The sequence below is a fragment of the Parus major genome, chromosome 4A, assembly GCF_001522545.3.
Source record: "Parus major isolate Abel chromosome 4A, Parus_major1.1, whole genome shotgun sequence".
NCBI lineage: Eukaryota > Metazoa > Chordata > Aves > Passeriformes > Paridae > Parus > Parus major.
In genome coordinates this window covers 8,233,898-8,254,296 of record NC_031772.1, presented here as the reverse complement: position 1 = coordinate 8,254,296, position 20,399 = coordinate 8,233,898, and the positions used below count along the sequence as shown (strand labels likewise).

Below are 20,399 nucleotides of genomic sequence, written 5' to 3'. Positions count from 1 at the left end.
CCTGAGAACACAGCAGGGACAGGCTGGGGTGAGCTGTCCTCTCCTGTGGCTCCTCTGGGTGCTGCACCCAAGCACACCCTGCAGCAGCACCCAGCCCAAAGCTCACTGTGCTGGGATAAAAAACAAGGGAACTCTCTCAGAGAAAAACAAACAGAGTTTTTAACAAAGGTAACATGACAGCAGTGCACCCTCCCAGATAAGGCCAGGTTCAAGCCCCACACCCCAGCCTGCTCCTGAAAACACACATTGATCTTTCTGTCCCTCCTTCAGCCCCAGGGCTGCTGCTCCCCACACAGAGAGCTGTGTGTGCCCTGCTGGAGCCCCTGCCCATGCTGGGTCACAAGCTCCACCTGCACAACAACAGCCTGGCCACTGGAGTATGGACTCCCCAGCACAACGCTGGCATTTTAACAGGAAATTCAGAGAAATTACCTCAAGAGAAACACGCCCACAAACACCAGCACCAGGCTTTGCCTTTGGCCAAGTTCAAGCACAGAGCCCAAGATGAGGGAAAACCCAAGCAAGGTCCTTGTCCTCAGTGCCCTGCCAGCCTGAGCCCAAACCCTCCCCAGGACAGAAACCACCAGAGAGAGAGCAAAGGAAAGGTTTAGCAGGAAAATTATCCATTAACAAAGAGGGGGATACTTAAGTCAGATTAAACTGGCACCTTCCCACATCCATTTTACAAAGCATGTAAAATTCCTTTTATTTGCTTTATAAACAAAGGCTCACAATGACAGCTTATTCTTGTGGAGAAGCATAGGAAAGAACATTTCTATTTTAAAGTTTTAGTACCTGAAAACCAGCAGCCACCTGCCCTCCTGTGTTCTGCATTTGAATACCATAAAAACACACCGCTTTTTTGATTAATGTTGATCTGATTAATGTTTTTGCGAGATCCATTTCTCCCAGAATTACAACAGATATAACCCAAGTTATGTGCCCATACAGAATGAAAAACCTTTCATTTGGGGATTTATTTTTTTTTAAAGCAACAGCCAAAGGAAAACTATGAGTAAGCTTTTGCATTTTCAGTCCTATCAGTTCAGCCCTCATTTAAAACAATATCCAGAGAAGAAAATGACAAACCAGGCTGGTTTGGCTGCAGTGTAACCAAATTTCTGGTCCCTTTGCAGGGACACAAGTCCTCAGCAGCTGGCGGAAGCCAAGCCCAGCACTGGAGCTGCACCACGTTTGACTTTCACTTCTCCTGCCCCAACGGCCCCAAACCCACACAGACACACAAAAACACACAAAAACACACACAGACACACACACAGACACAGACACAAACACACACATAGACACACACACACAAACCCACACAAACCCACACAGACACACACACAGACACACACAAACACACACAACAAACACACACAAAAACACACACACACAGACACACAGACAGACACACACAAACACACACACAAACACACACACACACAACAAACACACACAAAAACACACACACAAACACACACACAAACACACACAGACACACACACAGACACACACACACAAACCCACACAAACCCACACACAGACACACAGACACACACAGACACACACACAAACACACACACACAAACACAGACACACAGACAAAAACACACACACAAACACACACAGACACACAGACAGACACACACACAGACACACACACACAAACCCACACACAAACACACACAGACACACAGACAGACACACACACAGACACACACAGAGACACACACAGAGACACAAAAACACACAAAAACACACACACAGACACACACACAGACACACACACAGACACACACACAAAAACACAAACACACACAACCACAAAAAAACACACACAAACACACACAAGCACAAAAGAACACACACAAACACACACTAAGACACACACTAACGCACAAACACAAACCCACAGAAACACACACAAACCCACACAAACACACACACACACACACTAACACACACACCCTGCCCTACAACACTTCCCCCAGGCCTTCCACTGAAACACCTGCAGCTTCAGCAGCCCCCAGCACATGACAAATGAAGCCCAACCCAGTGTGTGCATCCACACAACAGCAAGACACAACAAATGAGATGAGGTTCAGAAGTGCTGGTTGTTTAGAGCAGCTGAGGAGAGGAGGAGGAAGAGAACAGATCACGTGTAGGTATATAAATGTATTATCTCATTTTCTCAGAGTGCACACTGCTCCCCAAAATTGAGCAACCATCTTACAGCCTATTTGCTGCCTCATCTGTTGCAACCCTGTAGTACACCTACATGGAAAGCCAAGCAAAAGCCCAAATTTTAAAATAAATACCAAAGGGTCAAGTAGGTGAAATACACAGAGAGGAAAAATCAATTTGGAAAATTAATGGCTGAAAGAGGGGGAAATGGAGGCATACAACTACCCTTGGGACACACCTGTCACAGCTAAAATCACATCACTTCTGAGACTGGCAACATTCCAGGGCAGAGGGACCACTCCCCACTGCGATGCACAATCTGGAAATGTGAGGATACCTCAAAAACAGCAGAGAGAAATCCCCATTTTTTTATTTGGTTCAAGAAACCTGACTGTACATGGGAGAATTCAAATGATGCCTGGGAACTGAGCAAACTCATTTGGCAAACCATATGGGCATATGGAACTGAGCAATTTCTATCCACAGAAAAGCTTTTCCATAGCCAGGGATTCAAAGATCAGGTCAGGGCAAACTCAAATTGTGTGGTCTTTAAGAGTTTTTTGGGTTTTTTTTTAGTATCACATTTGTGACTCCTCACTTTTTCCACCCTCAGTTCCTGCACTGCCATCTGATCCCATTTACACACTCTCACTCAAGCTTGCAGAAAGGCTACAGAGCTCAATTTACAAAAGCTCAGATTCACAGAGAAGTCGTCATTCCAGACTGCTGGGCATAAGATAGAATAATGAAAACCCATAAACTCTGGGCTTGGCCATCCAATGTTTATGGAACTGCCATAAACCTCTGCAAAGCCAGAATAAAGTCTGTGCCCCAACGACTTTGAATTCAAAACTCCAGGAGAAGGGAAGAGGTGGGAACAGAGATCAGGGGAGGAAGGACAAGCAGGGAGACAGTGTGAGTCAGCACATATGGCAACACAGTGCAGCCTTGCTGATGCCAAGAGGTTTGTGGGCTTCTCAGCAAAGCCACATTTTGGGAAGAAATCAGCAGGGAGGCAATGAGGCAGCTCTCAGCAGGTGATGGGGAGCTTGTGTCCACGAGCCTGCTGCAAACCCAGCACTCAGCTGGATGTAGCAGGAGCACGATGGTAAAACCTCAAGGATGAAAAACAGTCGACAAAGCTGGGTATGAGCAGGTCAAAACTATTTTTACCAGAAAGAAGGAAGTTTAAAAACACAAGAAAAATGTCCATACAGGAATCCTGGCTCTGCTGAAGACACCAAAACACTGAGACACCACAGCTGCACCTGGGACAGGTGAGAGGGATGGGCTGCAAGGTGGGCATGCGAACACACAAAGCGTCTTGTGAAATGGCAAGGGAGGAAAAGCTCAGCAGAAGGAGGAGAAGCAGGGGAAGCATGGAGAGGGAAGGGTCTCAGGAGCTGGCCCAAGGTGGTGCTGAGGAGGGTAGAATGGGGGATGGATCTGTGCAGGGGCCACATCATGGGAAGCAAGAGTTGTGCAAAGGTTGGGCAGTGTAGCTGTGAGGGCAGGAGATGGGGTCAGGCAGGCCAAGAGGGGCAGGCAGAGAAGGTGTGCACTTGTGCACTGCAGACAGGAGAGGAGCCCATGGGCAGTCAGGAAGGGAAGAAGGAATTGGTGAGGAGAAGGGCCCTGCCAGGGAGTGATCAGGCACTAACACAGCTCAGAGCAAGGCTCTGCTCAGCCCTCCAGGGGCAGCAGGACAGCAACACATCATTGCCAAGGGTCTCACTAGACAGGGCTGTGGGTCAGAGTCCACACTCCCATCTCCATGCAGGAGTTATGTGCCAGAGTGTGCCGTGCTCCAGCTCCAGATGCAGCGCCAGCAGCACAAGGCTGCTGTGCTCCACTCTTCCCCTGCTCTGCACTGCCTGGGGGTGGCTGAACCTCTCAGGAGCCCTCAGAGAAATAAAAAGCTGTGTGATGGGGAAGGAGAGGATGAGTGCACAGTCCTGGCACCCTGCAAGAAAACATTTGCAGTGGAAATGACTCACTCTTTCCATCCGAAAGCTCAGAGCAAAAGCCAGCCCCCTCTCCTGTGCTTCCCTCCACCCCACCCAAGCTCTGTGCAAAAGCATTTCACCGACCTACACCTCTCCCCTCCTGCACCAATGGCCATGGGTGGCACCAGAACTGGGTTCTGGGCATCCTGTAATGTGGGTATCTCCTTTTTCAATGTAATGTTCACTTTCCAGTGAGAAAGTAAATGTCCCCAGTCACAGTGCTGGCCCTGAAAGCAACACAGCATCGGTGTGAGACACCAGCTTGGAGAAGGCTTGAAGAAACAGTCAAAAAGTTGATGTCAGCATAGACTTGCAAACATTTATCTGTTATTATTAGGCCTGTCAAATAAAATTAATTCAGGCCTTGAAGTGTCTTCAAACTGGTTTAGAAATTACAGGAAGCCAGAATAATCAGCATATGACTCTTCATTTTCCTTCCACTTACTGAGAAATGGGATCCACAGTTCACAGCCTTTAGCAGACCCCATTCTGAAGCAGAGTTCTGCAGCCAGGAGAGGCAGGAACACTGGTTTTTTTCCCCTGAAAGTTTGAGATTCTTGCATAATCACTTAAGCAAACAGCCCTCAGAAAACATCTGCATTGCAATGAAGCAGTGGGAGTTCACAGCCCAAGTGTGAGTGACCCAGCCAAGAAGGCAGTGCTGCCCACTCCAGCCCACCTGTACTTCACCTTCACACATCACCTCCGAAAGTGATGCCTTGGACAAGTGCAGAGTCAGCAGGAGAGCACTGGCAAGCGAGGGCATGACCCACGTCTGGCATGAGCACACACTTGATCCAGCACTGCTCCTGCACAGGGCAGTGCATTAGGACAAGCCTGTGAAATTGCTTTCAGTACCCTTGCTCCCTGTGTCTGACCTTCCTCAGCATCACCAAGTGCTTCTGTGTGACAGTGACAGCTCAGAACACACTGCAGGAAGTCTCCAGTCCCCTGCCACAGCACCTGAAGTCCTGTGAGTCCCTGCCAGCACTGCTCCATCCTGGCTCAAACCCAGCCCTCCTCCTCGAGGAGCAGAGGGATCAGGGTAGCTCTGTGTCAGCCAAGCGGCACCTGCAGCCAGCTGAGCATCTGCTGCAGAGCATGAGAGATGTGCAACACACCACAGCTTTGATTTTCTCCTCAGAAAATAATAGAGCTAATAGAAATTGGCAAAAGGGTACTGGTTTCTATGGGACAGCTGAATTTCTGGCAGATAGGACTTCTCAAAACATTCTGTAAGTACAGGCATGCTAAAAAAGGAAAATAGTGATTACAACGACAATAATACATGTTATTTATTTAGGTTCTTAACTGGAACATCCCAAAGTACTTTTCAGATGTCACTTGCATTTCATCATTTATTTATGTAGTATCAGTTTTATATTTAGCATCCAAATCCAGAATAGCCAGCTCCAGAACATCTTAAAGCAATTAATGGCACATAAGCAGAACCCCTCCCTTTCCTGTCTGTCTCAAACTCTTGTTTTTCACTTAGGAAACCACTCGCATGCAGGGCAGAGCCAACAGCGCAGCCGCAGCCCCAGGCGAGCAGGGGAACATCCCCAGCCCCTCTGGGGCATGGACAGAGCCCGGACAAGAGGAACAGACTTGTCCAAGGCCACGGAGCAGCACTGGGGAACAGCAGAGCAGGAAGCCCCAGGGCAGTTTTGGGCTGCCTCAGCAATGCAGCCAAACCCAGCCATGTCATCAGTGGTTTCAGCAGCTCAGGAAGTTGTCTCAGCCTCATCTGTGCTCCATCTTCAGGCTGCAGGCATTGGATACGGGTACAAAGGGGCTGTAAAGTTGAACTCAGCTCCCCCCAGAAACTCCCATCAGGCAGGGGATGCTGTGATTGGGATCTGTAAGGGATGGACTCTTTGAGGCTCCAACCCACCCAGAGACAAAATGCTGCTGTCAACAGAAGCACCTCAAAGCTTCCCCAAATAAAAACATCTGTACAATTGCCAGCATCATGCAGCAGGACAAGGGAGAGTTTAGGGTTCCCCAAGCACAGAGGGAAAGTAAAACCTGTGTGAGTCCAGTGCAACTCTCCTGGAACCCCAGTGCCACAGAAGGCAGTTCTCTGCTGGAAGCTGGCTTTGTCTCCCTGAACACCAGCTTTGTGGGCATTCAACCCACCCCAGCCAGCATCATCATCTCCCTCCAAGAGATGGAGACTCCCTTTTCCTCCCCTGACCATGACCTTTCTACCTGCCCTTGCCAGAAATGCAGCTCCTGCCAAGCCTCTCGTGTCCCTGTGTCTCCCCATCCCTTTCTGGCTGGCACAAGATCTCCCCTGAGCTCCTGCTCACCCCCTGTCCCCAAGGGCTGAACACAGAGCCCTGGCAGACACGGAGCCAGCTGCCTTTCTGAGCCCTGGCTTCCTCCAGGACACGTGTCCTGCTGCACACAGACACTGCAGCCCACATCCCAGGCTCCTGACCACTGCCAAAACACAGTTGCATGGAGAGCTGCTATGGCATTCTGACATCACCAGCTACTGCACAGGGGAGAAGGCATTTTCTTGGCTTCTCCCAAGCAGTGTCCTTGCTCAGGGGACAGAGGCCAGGCTGCTGTGGGGATGTCACCCAGCACAGAGCCAGGGGCAGGATGAAGGAGTGGGGAGTGCTGTGGACCAGCACAGAGTCTCCTTCCAGATGCAACTGCTCCCCAGCAACAGTCCTGTGACAGGAGATATTAATAGGGGAGAGAAGAAACTGCTTTTCAGCAGGAGAGAGGGGTGAGAAAGGGGTCAGGAACAAGCAGCCCTAACCCCATTAGAGAAGCAGCAGGAGGCAGGGAAAAACTGTAAAGATAAATCAGGGCTGTATTGAAGGAAAGAGGGGCAAGGGAGAGCTTTGATTTGTACTTTTAAGGGAATGAAAGAGATGGAAAGAGTTGGTGGCAGGGAAACATAATCCAGCATTTTTAAGATGACAGCAATGGCCACAAAGGTACAAGAAACTACTCTTTTCTTCCTTGTGCAAAGCAGGAGTGAGGAGGCCAATTAACCAGGGATGCTGAAGCACATGTGTACCCCATGTCTGGCTGCTGTTCAGCTGCTGTGTGTGACCGTGACTTGCATTCTCAGGCCACAGAAATGTCAAAAGCTTTGTGCAATTTTGCACCATTAGAGATAATAAATCAGCCTACAGAGGGCTAAGTGAAATGATGAAAGAGCCACCCAGCTGCATACAGAAAACGCTGCTACACTACACACTACAGCAGGCAGTCCTGGTTCAAATGCTCCTGGTGGTGGGGGAGATACCTGCAAATATCTCCAGATACCAGAACAGGCTGAAACAAAGCCCAGGAGCCATCCCCTCACTGGATTGAGAGCACAAATCCCAGCTGCAGTGCTGGCACCACCACAACCATCTGTTCCAGGCGTCCCACGGCACTGACGGTGGTGGGCTGGGGCAGATGCTGTCAATGCAGGGACACTGCATTTCCATGGCATTGTCCTCAGAACAAACCACTCTCAACCTTGCCCAGCGAGTGCTAAAACCCCAGCTAGCACAACGTGGTAAGAGATAGCACATGTCAGGGCTGGATGCTTTGTTCTCTTCCTAGAGCTTTCCAATAACATGCAGGAGGACACAAACATTTCAACAATGCCTTGGGAAGGGTAAGATTTTGTGCCCATCCAAAGCTTCCAAACCCCTTGAGAACTGGACACAATGACTGCCCATCCTGTAACAGTCACACCTCAGCACACAGGCACTCAGAGAGGAGCAAGGAATGGCTCCAGCTCTTAAGGACTGGGTATCAGTAGGAAATATGCCAGAGATTTGTCCCCACATAGCTGCAGAGTGTATTGGAGCCTTGTTCCTCTCCATCAAGCCCTGCCCTTCATTATCTCCACAACTGGTGGGTGCTCATGCAGGAGCAAACTGGAACTTCCCTGGCACACATTGCCCAGGGCCAGCTCTGGGCTAAATCCAGCCCCTCAAGGCACAGGAGCCCTGGTTCAGGACAGCACTGGATTAGTTCTAAGAATGCTTTTAAGTGTTTTCTTGAATAAGCCCCATGAACAACATTGTCTCCACAAACACTTCCACAGGATTCACCAGGGCCAACTCTGGAGGCACCCAGGCACAGCAGGCAAATCCTGCCCAGGTTAAACCAACAGCCAAACTCCCACCCACTTACACAGGGGCAGAATTTCCTCCCATGCCTCATATATGTCTGTTTTTCTATGTAAAATGTGCAAACACAGCATGTTGACTACCCCCAGGGGGAACATGCATACATTCTGTCTCTCTTGAGCGCCAAGATCACTACAAACACTGCATATAAACAGGCTTCACATTGATCAAAGTGAATTTAGCTTATTAAAAGAGGACTCTATGCAGAAAGCTGATTTATTCTGCATGAGCATAAATTGAGACACTAATAATATAGTTTAAGCTAAAAAAAAAAAACCACAGAAAGAACAAAATGCCTTTTTGCCTCCAGTCAAAACCTCCTTAGTATCACCATTAAGGAGCTTCATATCTCCTTTTTGTGTCTGACTGAAACTGAGCCACCCATAGGAGCCCAGCCCAGCCAGGATCAAACAAAACCCGTCTCCTCCTGGCACGCTGCCCACCCTCTCACAGGGAGCTTTCAGGGAGCACATCCCACAGCACCACAGAGTAACACAGAGAGCAGACACTTGCTCTGAATACCTCTGCACGGCAAGGATCCACACAATTGTTTGTAAGCAGATGTTCTCTCGCACTGCCATTGCTGGGGCACCAAGCTGTGCCCTGGGGGGACCCAGAGATGCTCCCCCTGCCTGGCTGACCCAGAGAAAATCCTTTGCAGCTGCTCCTTCTCAGATAAGATGCTCTGCACCCTTTCTAAAATTTTCATGGCAAATCAGTAAATGCATCTTCAGTTAAACTGTATAGAAATGATCTAAAGAAAATCAGAGCAATTGTGCGAGACATAAAATTGCCACCAGATGACTGGCTTTGGCAGCACTGTGGGAAAATGCATCATCTGTGTTTTGTCAAGTGCTTGCTGCTCTGATCTCGTGCCTCCCACACTTTTAATTTCTGTCACGACACAGAGAACGACACTTCTGGAAAACTCGTGCGTGGGCTGAGACACAGCCCCCCCTCCTTGCGGGGCCCCAGAGCTGCTGAGCACATCCCAAAGAGACAGGGCGGGCACAGGGCGTCTCTCAGCTTTGGCCTCACGTCCACCCAAACACGTGCAGCTGATCTGGATCCCTGGGCAGAAGGAAGAGCCTTTGCTGTTGTCCTGGCAGTGTCACAAGACCCGGGATCTCACTCACACACGTGTGCCCTTAAACTGCTCAACTCCAGCACACCCCACTGCACTCCACGGGGTGAAGGAGAGGTGCACAGGCACTTCCATCAGAGCAAGGCACACCTGAGCACAGGTGTGCATCCTGCTGCCATGTGTCTGAGCCTTGCCTCAGACTCTGCTCTCCTGCTCTGCTGCTCAACTTTCTCACTATTACTCAGCAACATCAGAGGAGGGGAGGAGGGAGATTGTACTGAAGGTCTGAGCCAAAATCACCCATCTCCATCCACTGCCAAAGGTGCCTGGCTGCTGTCTTTCAGCTCCAGCCCAGATGCCTCTCCCAGCTATCATCAGCACTTGGGCTCTGAAGTTGCACTTCTAACACAGTATTTTACTGTTGGTGCCCAAGGTTTAAGCTGCAGGTCATCTTTCAGTTAAGAATAGTTTAAGTTATCACACTTGGGCTTTGACTGCTCCTTTCTTTTACCTAATCTTGACATTTCCCTTTATCTTTCAAATGTGTTGTTTATCCCACCTTCCAACAAACACTTCCACTATATATGTCTGTTTATTTAAACAGTGACATAATTTATCAGTTAGCCTGCCATAACTTCATCCCCAGTTGTAATCAGTAGCACACATCAGGGACCACTGGAAGCTGAAATTGATATGATCTGCCCTGCAGCCTCTTGAAGAAAAGAGCACAGAGAGAAGCGGGGTTCCCACAGCGCGCGGCTGCCTGCGGCACCCCGGCACACCCAATGTGCTCTGCAGGGCTGTGCCTGCTTTCAAGGGATTCCTGCTGAACTATTCCCCTACACAGCCTGTCTGTCAACGAGATGCAAGGCCAGAATGATGGCCAGGATGCTGGGAACAGCAGCAGAGTAAGAGGGAACAAGAGCCCCAAGTGAACTGCACCTCATCCTTCCCTGTGCTTCCCACAGGGCCCAAAGTGCTCCCCAGCACAGCCTGTGCTCACTGCCACTGCTGCAGCTCCAGCCTACAGCTCTGCTTACCCTGACAGGAGCAGCACTGACTGCATCCTAGCAGCTGGTCCAAAGGGCACCGTGTGGACACAGGCACTCCAGGACACCTTGGAAAGGGACAACCTCCCCTCACTGCCAACCACCTCCATAAACAATGCTTCCCTTTTACAAACACAAAGGAGCAAAGCCCTGCTAAAGTCAACAACATAAATATTCTCTTTGCACTAGACAGGCATAAATCAAAAACCAGGAACAGAAAAAAGATGGCATGGGCTTCACTGCACCTGCAAGACAGCAGCTTTGTAAGCACTCTGTACCAGATATCAGACTCCCTCGGGCTGGACACAGCGCTTCTGGCTAGAGAGACACCTCCTTTAACTCACAAATTGTGGCTCTGGACAAGCTGACCACTTCCATGACGTTAAAAGCTTTCTTCACTGAGATGTTTTCATTTATGAGCATTTCATTCACTGACTACAAACAGCTTCTTACTCCAGACAGCTCCTTGTCTCGAGGACTGCCCTGAAAAGTGCTGAGTTCAACCAACACACTGAAAGAGCACCATGGTGCCCTATCCCCCTGGTGATGAAGGTGTGTTCTCTGGTACCTGCAGCATCAGCTCTGCTCACCACCCCTCATCTCCTTCATGCTCACCACCAGAGATACCTGTACTTTCAGCTACAAGTGCCCCAAGGCAAGCAGACAGCCAAGGCATTTGACAAGATGCCTGAGGAAGTATTAAACTAGCTCATAATTTTTATTGACTCAACATCACCTGCTGTGTCCAGGATGCAGGAAGAGGATGGGATCCTGCCAGGCAAAGGCTCCAGTGCAACTCCAGCCGGCTTCAGAAAGTCCCAGTTCCTGACATCCCAGGACACAGTGCATCACTTACTGACAATCTGCTCCATCAAGTTATCAAATGCCAACTCCTACTCCCCGTGTATCCACTGGCCACCTCCTGCTCCCCAGAGGCACCCCTGAGCTCAGCACTGCCCCAGGGTGAGGCACAGCTGGGATCACAGTCCTGATGCTGGGCCCTTCCACCTGCCCACAGTGGCTGTGGCAAGGAGAGGGTGGGAGGGATGGGGAGGTGCCCACACAATGCTCAGCAGCTGCCCAGCACCAAACTGAGACTCACCTTGGGAACAGGATCAGAAACTACGACTTCTCAATCTCACCTTCACTCCAGCATTCCCCACCATTATTTCCCAGGATCCCCTCTGTACCCTCCCAAGAGACAGCACCCCAGTGCACAGACTTCCCTTCCTCACAAAGGTGAACTAATAGATAGAGAGGAGACAGCTTTTTGCTGGAGCTAACCTCATCCTTAATCACTGAGGAAGGTCAAAATGCCATCTGAGACAGTCCTAGAAGCTTGTGCCACCTCCTTCCCCACTCTCTGATCACTGCAGTGTCTTATGGCTCTTCCTAGTGATGCAGAAGTGCTGGGATTTATCCATTGCTGCTGAACTGCTGAAAGCAGGAAACTCTGCCAGGGCCGAGGGATCAGAAACACCTGCCCTCACCCTCCTCGGGTGCTTGGCTGCAAACACAGGAGGCAGCACAGCAGCTCTGGGGATGTGGCTGCCAGAAAGAGAGAGGAGTTGGCAGGGACAGCATGGGCAATGAAACCCTAGAGAGGATCAGAGAAACAGTGGCTGCCTGACAGACTCTGACAGCTCCTTTGGGTTCCTGTCAAGGTTTTATTTATCTTCATCTGCAGTTCCACCCATCCCTTCCCCTTCTGAGAGAAGGAACCTGACACAGGCTCTATATAACCTTTTGCCTGTAGGATACCAAAGCTCTTCTGGTCCATTATTTTTAATGAAAAGTTCCATCAGCTTGTACAAAGCCTTTGTCCCTGAGTATTGTTGGTGAAAGAAGGAAAGCAAATCACGTGGAAGTCTGTAAGGATCTCCAAACAACTGCACATAGAAAGCAAAAACTAGCACGAGGAAATCAGCCTGGATTATCACCATGGCTTTTTTTTCAGGCTTAGAAATCTGTAAATTTACAAGAAAATTCCATTTTTAAAAGAAATGTTCAAACCTCTGCATTTATTTAACAGCACATGCCATTCAGTCTAATAGTAGAGAACTAACAGGAATTATTTGCTGAACTTGTAGTGCACTTTCTGCATATCCCATTGCCTAACCTTTCTTCCATCAAAGTCAAGGTCAAAGTTGATTACACGCTAGAGTAATTCAACGAGCACCAGCGAAACACATCCAACAAAGCCCCGGGAAGCTGTGAGCTGACCCCGGCATCCTCCCAGGGCTCAGCACTACCGTTTGCACAGCTGTGAGCACAACAAAGACAACCTGCTGCAGCATCCCACATGCCGGGGGATGAAACGCATCTGAGAACGCACGTGAAATTCACCCCAGACATTGGAGAGCGATTCCCGGGATATATCGGGCTGACACCAGCGCCTGTGCCTCCCACCTTGCCAGGTCGTGCCCTTCAGTCCTGCCCTATCCATGTGCCGAATTCACGCTGTCTCACCGTGTTACTCCGTTACCCGTTTGCTCAGCTCCCGTTAATTCCCGCTGCCACCCCCAGCCCAGCGCACACCGGGACCAAGCGCCGCTTCCCCGCGATGCTCTCGGCTCCGAGCGCTCACAGGGGCGGCTGAGGCAGGTGGGGCGGCCGGCACAACACACACGGAGGGGATCCCAAAGAGAGATCCCCATCCCCTGCCTCGTCCAGCCGCGCCCTCCTCATCCCTCGCCCAGCGTCTCCCAAATCCTGCCCCGCCGCGCCCTGCGCCCCCCCCGCTCTGCCAAGCCCCGACCCAGCTCTGCCCTTTCTCCAGGCCCTCTCCAGCCCCTTCCTCTCCCCGCTCTCGGCGCATCCCCTGCCCGACTCTGCCCCTTCCCGGCGCTGCCGGGCTCCTCCCGCTGCCGCCCATCGCCGAGCGGGACCGGGCGCGGCCCCTCCCGGGCGCTGCCCGCGCTCACCAGGACGAAGGAGCTGCGCACCGCCTCCGAGACACTCTGCCGCAGCTCGGCCGCCGTGCCCGGCTTGCTGAGCCGCTTGGTGAACTTCCTCACTTCCGACATGGCGACATGATCCGCGCCGAGCCGAGCCTCAGCCTCCCCCGGGCGCTCGCTCGCCGCTCCCTCGGCGGGCAGGGCCGGGCCGGGGCGGGCGGAGCCGCGGGGCGGGGCCGGGGGTCCCTGCTCGCCCCGCCCGGCCCCGCTTTGTCCCCGCCGCAGGTGCCGGCACCCCGCCCGGCACACGGACACACAGGGCGTGCTCGCCCTGGGGCTCCGGGGGTGCGGCGGCCGCTCGGCCAGCGGGGGCTCGGCGTGCCGGGCTCGGCCGGGGCAGCAGCCGCCGGCTGAAGGCGCTGGAGGTTTAGAACGACATCACTCGGTGCGAGTGGGGCACGAGTCCGCTCGGGCTGGTGATGTCCCTGCCCTACCGGGTGTTCCTGCAAGGCTAAGCTGGATCCAGGACAAGACTTTTCTACTGAGCATCTCTGTGCTGGTAGTTGGGGTTGTGTTAAATTTATTTTTCTCCACGGTAGCGGGCTGTGGTTTGGATTTATGCTGGAAACTGTGTTGATGATGAGGGATGTTTTCCCTACCGCTGAGCAGCGTTGACACAGAATGAAGGCGAGAGCATTTCTGCTCCTCACCCCGTCCCAAAATTGCTGGGGGTGCAGCAAGGAGCTGGGAGGGGACACAGCCAGGATAGCTCACCCCAGCTGACCCGAAGGACATCCCACACCCTGTGGAATCAGACTGGTATAAAGCTGGGTCAGAAGAAGGGAGTGGGGACGTTCAGAGTGTCACCATTACTCATGAGGGAGCTCTGCTCTCCTGGGGATGGCTGAACACCTGTTTGCCCTGGGAAGTCGTGGATTAATTCCGTGTTTTGCTTTGCCTTTGTGAGTGACTTTTGCTTTACTTATTAAACTGTATTTAGTTTCCTCACTTACTCTGTTCTGATTTTCCCCCACATCCCACTGGGGGGAAGGAAGGAACAGCTGTGTGCAGCTGAGCTGGGATTAAATGAGAAAATATCCAACCTATAGATTTTGCTATTGGGATGTGTTTTGATTACAGAGGCCATGATCACATTTGCTTGCCCAGCTGCAAAACCAAGAAGTAAGGATATGAAAAGAAGGTTCCTTAGGATTCAATTCCTATTCCTCATTACCTTGTGATTGTGCACTTATTTGAAGGGTGGTGATTTTGAAATTACAGTAGAGAGCCTTTGTTTTGTTCATTAAAGCCTTTTCATTATTTTTTTTTTTACTTATTTTGTGTGTTGTGTCTTCACAGCAAGATACTGAATTAAATGGAGTTGCCATATAGGCATAGGCATTTACACACATTGTGCCATATGACTGATTAAATACTATCTACAAGGATCTCACTGGAATTACAGACATGCCACAAGTCACACAACATATAGAGAAATAGTTTTGATTATGAGAGCCAATCTGTAGAGGGTAATGAATACAGCCATTATGATCCCAACCATTTGAAATGTTATTTGTGACTCCTAAAGCATGCAAGCCAGTTATTGTTCTGTTTTTTAGCAGTTCACTGAAGGGGCAGCAGTCACCATTTCATGTGAAACATTGTTTTGGTTTTTTTTTACATCAGAGGCAAAACAAATATGACATTTTATTTTTAATTATCAAATATCTATTAGATGTGGGATAGAAAAAGTTGATGAGTTAAAGAATCTGAATTTTCACAAACATGAAGCTTTTCTAAAGCTAAGTTAAATGAAAGGCATGGGGGTGCACATTTCCAGTAGCAGCACAGTGAGGTTCACTTCCTCATCCCCACACCCATGAACGTTCTTGCAGAGATTTTATCAACCACTTCAAATCCTCATAGCACAGCTCCAGCAACTCCCCTGCAGTGAACTGACAAATAAAATGATTAGGTCTCCTTCACCTGGCCACAAAAGGACAGGTGACACAACGATGCTTGTGACAGAGTGAGGGTAGCCCTGCTCATCCTGGCTGCTGGGGAGAGCCTCTGGTCCCTGTGGTTCCTCAGAGGGGGCTGCAGGAGAGCCCACACCAGAGACTGGGGTCAGCCTGTGGCAGAACCTTCTGCCTTCTGTTTGCTACATTAGGAACAGCTCTGAGAACCAGAGTGTTTGTCCAGGGAAGAGAGTGCTGTGGTGGTCACCTGACAAGAAATAAAACCCTCCCTAAAGCACAAAATCCATTTCTTATCCAAGCAGAAGCAAAAGGTTCCTACCAAGATTATGAGCCTGTTTTGGCACCAGCATCCCACTGACCTGAGCTCAGCAGCCAGGGAACACCAGTGAACAGTGAGGCTGTTTTTATGAAGCAAAGCATGAAAAGGAAAATAAAAGCAAATTGAAGGCCACATCACATGAAAACAACCTGCAGAAAGCTGTGACTCCCTCTTGGGTAGACTAAACATCAGAGTAAGAGTTTAAAGCACAAAAAGTGTTAAGGCAAGACAACAGCAGCCACAGCACTGCTGTTACAGACAAACCCAGGCCTGCAAGGACTGTACTTTTCATCTCCTTTTTCACAGGGAAAAAAGGCCAGTAATGGTTTATCAGCATAAGAAAGGCACCCAAGGACACGCAGTGCTGAGGAGTTGCACTGCCTCATAACCAAATATAACCAATTTCTTTCCAATTTCAATTTCTTTCTCCAATTCAGTCAGCCATGGGGAACTCACAGATTCAAATGTGCTACCATTTTTATCTCTTTGTCTTTTTGTTGAGACTGCAGCCTTGAAGGCCCCAATGTCATGTTGATCCCACACCTGCCTGACTGATCAGAGGGTGAGCAGCAGCAGCAGCTTGGAATTCCCAGTGAGGATTCATGCTGGAAGGTGCAGCCAACCTGGACAGTTCTCCTGCCACACCTCCTCCCCAGCTCTGCTGGACAGCACAGACTACAGGAAGAGAAAATTTGCAGAGGACATCATATTAGACTGATAGTGGTATCCTTCCCACTTAGCAGTAGCACTACAGCACAGAAGATGCACTAAGGAAGAAAATATATATATATATATATATATATATAATTTATTTTTTTTTTACAAATATGTCAGTGCAGCTGATGCTGACATATGGTCTGGAACCACATATAGGGGACCCCTCCACAAGCCTCCCAAAGGTGCTGAAGGGTAAGTGGTAGGCTTAGGATTTAATTTCTCAAGCCATCCAAGATAAAGGGCACTTAATTATCAGCCAATAATCCTGTTTTTCACTGCTTTCAATGGCTATTTGTGGGCCTTTCTATCACCTGCACATGAGCCTGTCCCAGAAAAACACTTACCTATGTGGTTAATTTAAGCAGGTGATTTACCAAGTGTTTCACTGTAATGGGGCGTGCCCTGCATTCCTGGAGGGAACCCAGATCCAGATGTGCTTTTTTTTGCTGGGCAGGAGGAGGATTATGAACACCATTATATCTTCCATTTCCCAGCTTCAGAATTCCTGTGAGATACAGCTGTGATGTTTGAATGCATTTCAAGTACTTCAAAATTACAAACAAACAAACAGACAAACAGACAAACCAGTAAGTGGCCTTAGAATGACATCTGCACACTGATCCTTCTTGATAGCAAAGCCAAGGCAAAGACTGCCCCAGGTTCACACATGACAAACTCCTTAAGCAACAATTTGTGTGCAGCTTGTGCCTTCTGGCAAAGCAAGGGACAAATGAAGTGCTTGGGTATCTTGATCAGACATCCCTCCTCAGCTGCACATGCAGCCAGCACTGCTGCTGTGCTCAGGGAAAATCTGGGAAGTGTCAGGAGATACAAACACTGTGCAAGGCTAGGTATGGCAAGAGCAGCTGGCCAGACACCACACTGGCTGTTCCTCTCTGGGAGCCACATGCCCTGTGCCCATGGCTGGAGGTGTCAATGGCATTAAGCAGCCACTTGTTGGCTTCTCCAGGCCTGTGAAGGGCGGCTGCTCCAGCAGTGCACCAAGAAACTGCTCCTTAGGCTGTAAAGTCCTGGCGTTAAAGGGCTGCCCTCTGCTGCCTCCTGCCTGGATGGCACAGCCACAGCTCCTGGGGATGGGAGGAGTGCCAAATCCAAGCATTGCTTTTCCCAGAAGGGCACCCTCCGGGTAAGCAATCAGCTCTGCAGGAGCACACACTGCTGCCCTTCGTGCCAGGGCTGCTGTACTCCTTGTTCACCTCCTCCAGCTCCTGGGAATGGAAGTCACGGCAGCTGCAGGTCCATGCTGGCAGTTCCCATCAGCATCCAGCTTCTTGGAAGAGCATACAAGGGTTTGCAGGGACCTTGGGTAAACTCCCCCTTGCACAAAGGGTCAGTGAAGTAGCACTAAGAGGCACCACCAGTAATGGTCAATTCATGTGATGTCCCAGGCTGTCCTTAGCACAGCCTTAAAGAGACAATATTGACCCAGCAGTCACCAGATTTTTGTATTTTGTATTTAAAAGTTCTCCCAAAGTTTACCTTCTGAAAAATAAGGTAACTTCATTGTATCTGATTTAAGGAAATTTGACCAAGATGCTGTTTCTGAAACACCCAGCATCAATTATTTTCAGGTACAGAACTATAAAGAAGATCAATAGCAATTCCAGCTGTCTCTAAATCCCCTCTTCTTAATTTTTCGTATGTAGCTTTTTGTTTTTCTGCCACAGAGAACTGAGCACATATAAAACATCCTCACTCCATGTATTCTGCACACCCAGACACTGGAAGGGAGAGAGGTCAAGACAGGGTTGTTGGTGAGGGCCAGCACTGGTCCTACCATAGAGGTGGAGAGCCCTGACAGCAACTGCAGAGCTGCTGCCTGCAGCAGCCCATCACAAATGTGGTCACACACACCAGTGACAGCACTGTCCTGGCTGCCTCACTGCCCCTGCAGGCTCCACCCCTAACCCCAGGGAGAAAGGGCAAGAACAACTTCTGGTAAATTTGGAATACCTCAAGCAGCACATGTTTGAATCTGTTCTAGCGTTTTACTACTCTGACAGGAAAAAAAACCCAAACCCAACAATTTTTAAATGTTTATTAAAACAGGAATTTCCTCTATGTCATTTGTGCCCATGGCCACTTGTCCTTCCACTGGATGCCACCAGGAAGTCTCCAACATTTACCTGGTCAGGAATTCTTACACATGGCAAGATCCATCTGATCTCCAGGGTGAACAGACCTCTCTCTCCAGCTCTCCATAACCTGACTAGCCCTTTGCTGGACTCTCTCCAGCACATCCTTGTCTCTCTGTGTTCTGGGGAGCCCAGCACTGCAGTGATGATGCCCCAGAGCTGCCGCCCCTCTCTTCTGCATCCTGCAGTACAACTGATCAGATGGGAGTGATGGAAGGGAAGCACAAGGTTGGGTTTAAGCTGTAGAGCTCTACTGTAGCACAGTAACATCCAACTTATGAGAACTCCCCTATTTATCTTCCTCTGCTTGAGGGCTGTAAAGGTAATTTACAGTAATTGTCACACTGGAGGATTATTAACATCTCACACAACTCCCATGAGCAGCTCTTGAGCTTGGACAAAGAATATAGCAATTGAGAAGTGGATACACACTGCTGCTGGACATCGCCCCTTAGGTCAAAATGCCATTGCTGCCTGGTCTCAGCCCAGTATTTTTCACAACAACTCTGAAGAGGCAAAAGAAAAAACTCTCTGATTATTGTTTCCATGTATAGATATGTGAGGCCAACTGGAAAACAGTATTGGAGGCGGGAGGGGTGTCACCATTGCTCAAATAAATCTATTTCACAGTATGCTCTGCAAAGTCAAGTACTCCACAGGCCAATAAATTAATTTCTCACCCTTTCAAATTTTCTGACTTTGTTACAGCTCTTAATTATTTGTTTTCAGAAAGCAAAAGGAAGGAGCAGTTATTTCCATAAAAACAAGAGTCTTTTGAAAACCATAGGCACAAACTGAACATAGGAACAAATTGAAGCAAAGTCCAGCAAGTCTAAAAAGACAAAAATGGCATTGGGACATTTAGATATGCAAACAGAGGAAGTAAGTGGAAGAATGAAAGATAACAAGGAAACACTTTCTGTGAGGCTGGTCACATACTGGGACAGGTTATCTAGGAAAAATATAGCATCCATCCATCCCTGGAGATACTAAAAGGCCTGTGCAACTTGCTCTGACCTGGGTGAGCAGAGAGGATTGGACTAGAGCTCTAGAGGACTCCCTGGACCCTGAGTAACATGTGATTCTGTAACAAGCTGTTCTGTTGTTCACCATAATATATCAGCCTTTATTCAGGAGGGTACTAAAGGATAAGTTTAAATTTATGCATGAACCCTACAAAACCCAAAGGAGTTACGGTTAGTGGAAGAACAAACTTCTTGGCACAGCTCTAAACACAGCTCATCATTTACTGCAGTTAAAGACAAATTTACCCACAGGCTTAAACAAGTAGTCGTGTTCCTTTCTGAATGGCCTTTTGTGTGTTGTTCTGTACATGGCACTTGGCTTCACTTATTTTTTGTGCTCCATTTACTGAGCATTATAGTCTGAGCAGAATTCCACACCAACGCCCAAAGCACCATCACTAAAGCACACACCAGTTTCTAACTATGTGAACTGAAAAGCCTCTGCTGCATCTTAGCAGGAGACCAATACTATTAGCAAAATACTAGGAAAGCAAAAGTAGCAGCTACAGACATCAGTATAAAGAACATGGATCCATGACTCCAGCAGCATGTCCCCAGAACCAGTCAACAATTCCCTACAGCCGTCCAGTGTGTTCCCACTTTCACAAAATGAAGCAATGTTCTTATAAGCAGCTCTCAAACAAACAAAGTATCATATATGGAACTAGAGAAAACACTTAGAAAACAGACACTGATAAAACACAAAAAAAATTACATTGCTGATATTCCAGCCAGAAGCAGCAGGTAAGTTTGCCTGAAAAGGTAACAGCTGAACATTCCTTACACTCACAGGTTCGCTTTAGCCCATTTGAAGAGTGGCCATTTTCCCACA

At 49.1% G+C, this 20,399-nt stretch overlaps 1 protein-coding gene across 4 annotated transcripts in view; it reads right to left on the bottom strand.

Annotated features, from left to right (window-relative positions):
• Window positions 1-13,567, bottom strand: part of DOCK11 (dedicator of cytokinesis 11) — an 81,596-nt gene extending 68,029 nt beyond the window's left edge. For 3 of the 4 annotated variants that reach the window (XM_015626225.2, XM_015626227.3, XM_015626226.2), the window contains exon 1: window positions 13,399-13,566. In XM_015626225.2, coding sequence (XP_015481711.1) covers window positions 13,399-13,500 — 102 coding nt within the window. In that variant the 5' untranslated portion in view covers window positions 13,501-13,566. Of the gene's footprint in view, window positions 1-13,398 lie in introns of all 4 variants that reach the window. The other variant, XM_015626228.3, reaches the window with a different exon arrangement.
• Between the last annotated feature and the right edge of the window lie 6,832 nt (window positions 13,568-20,399).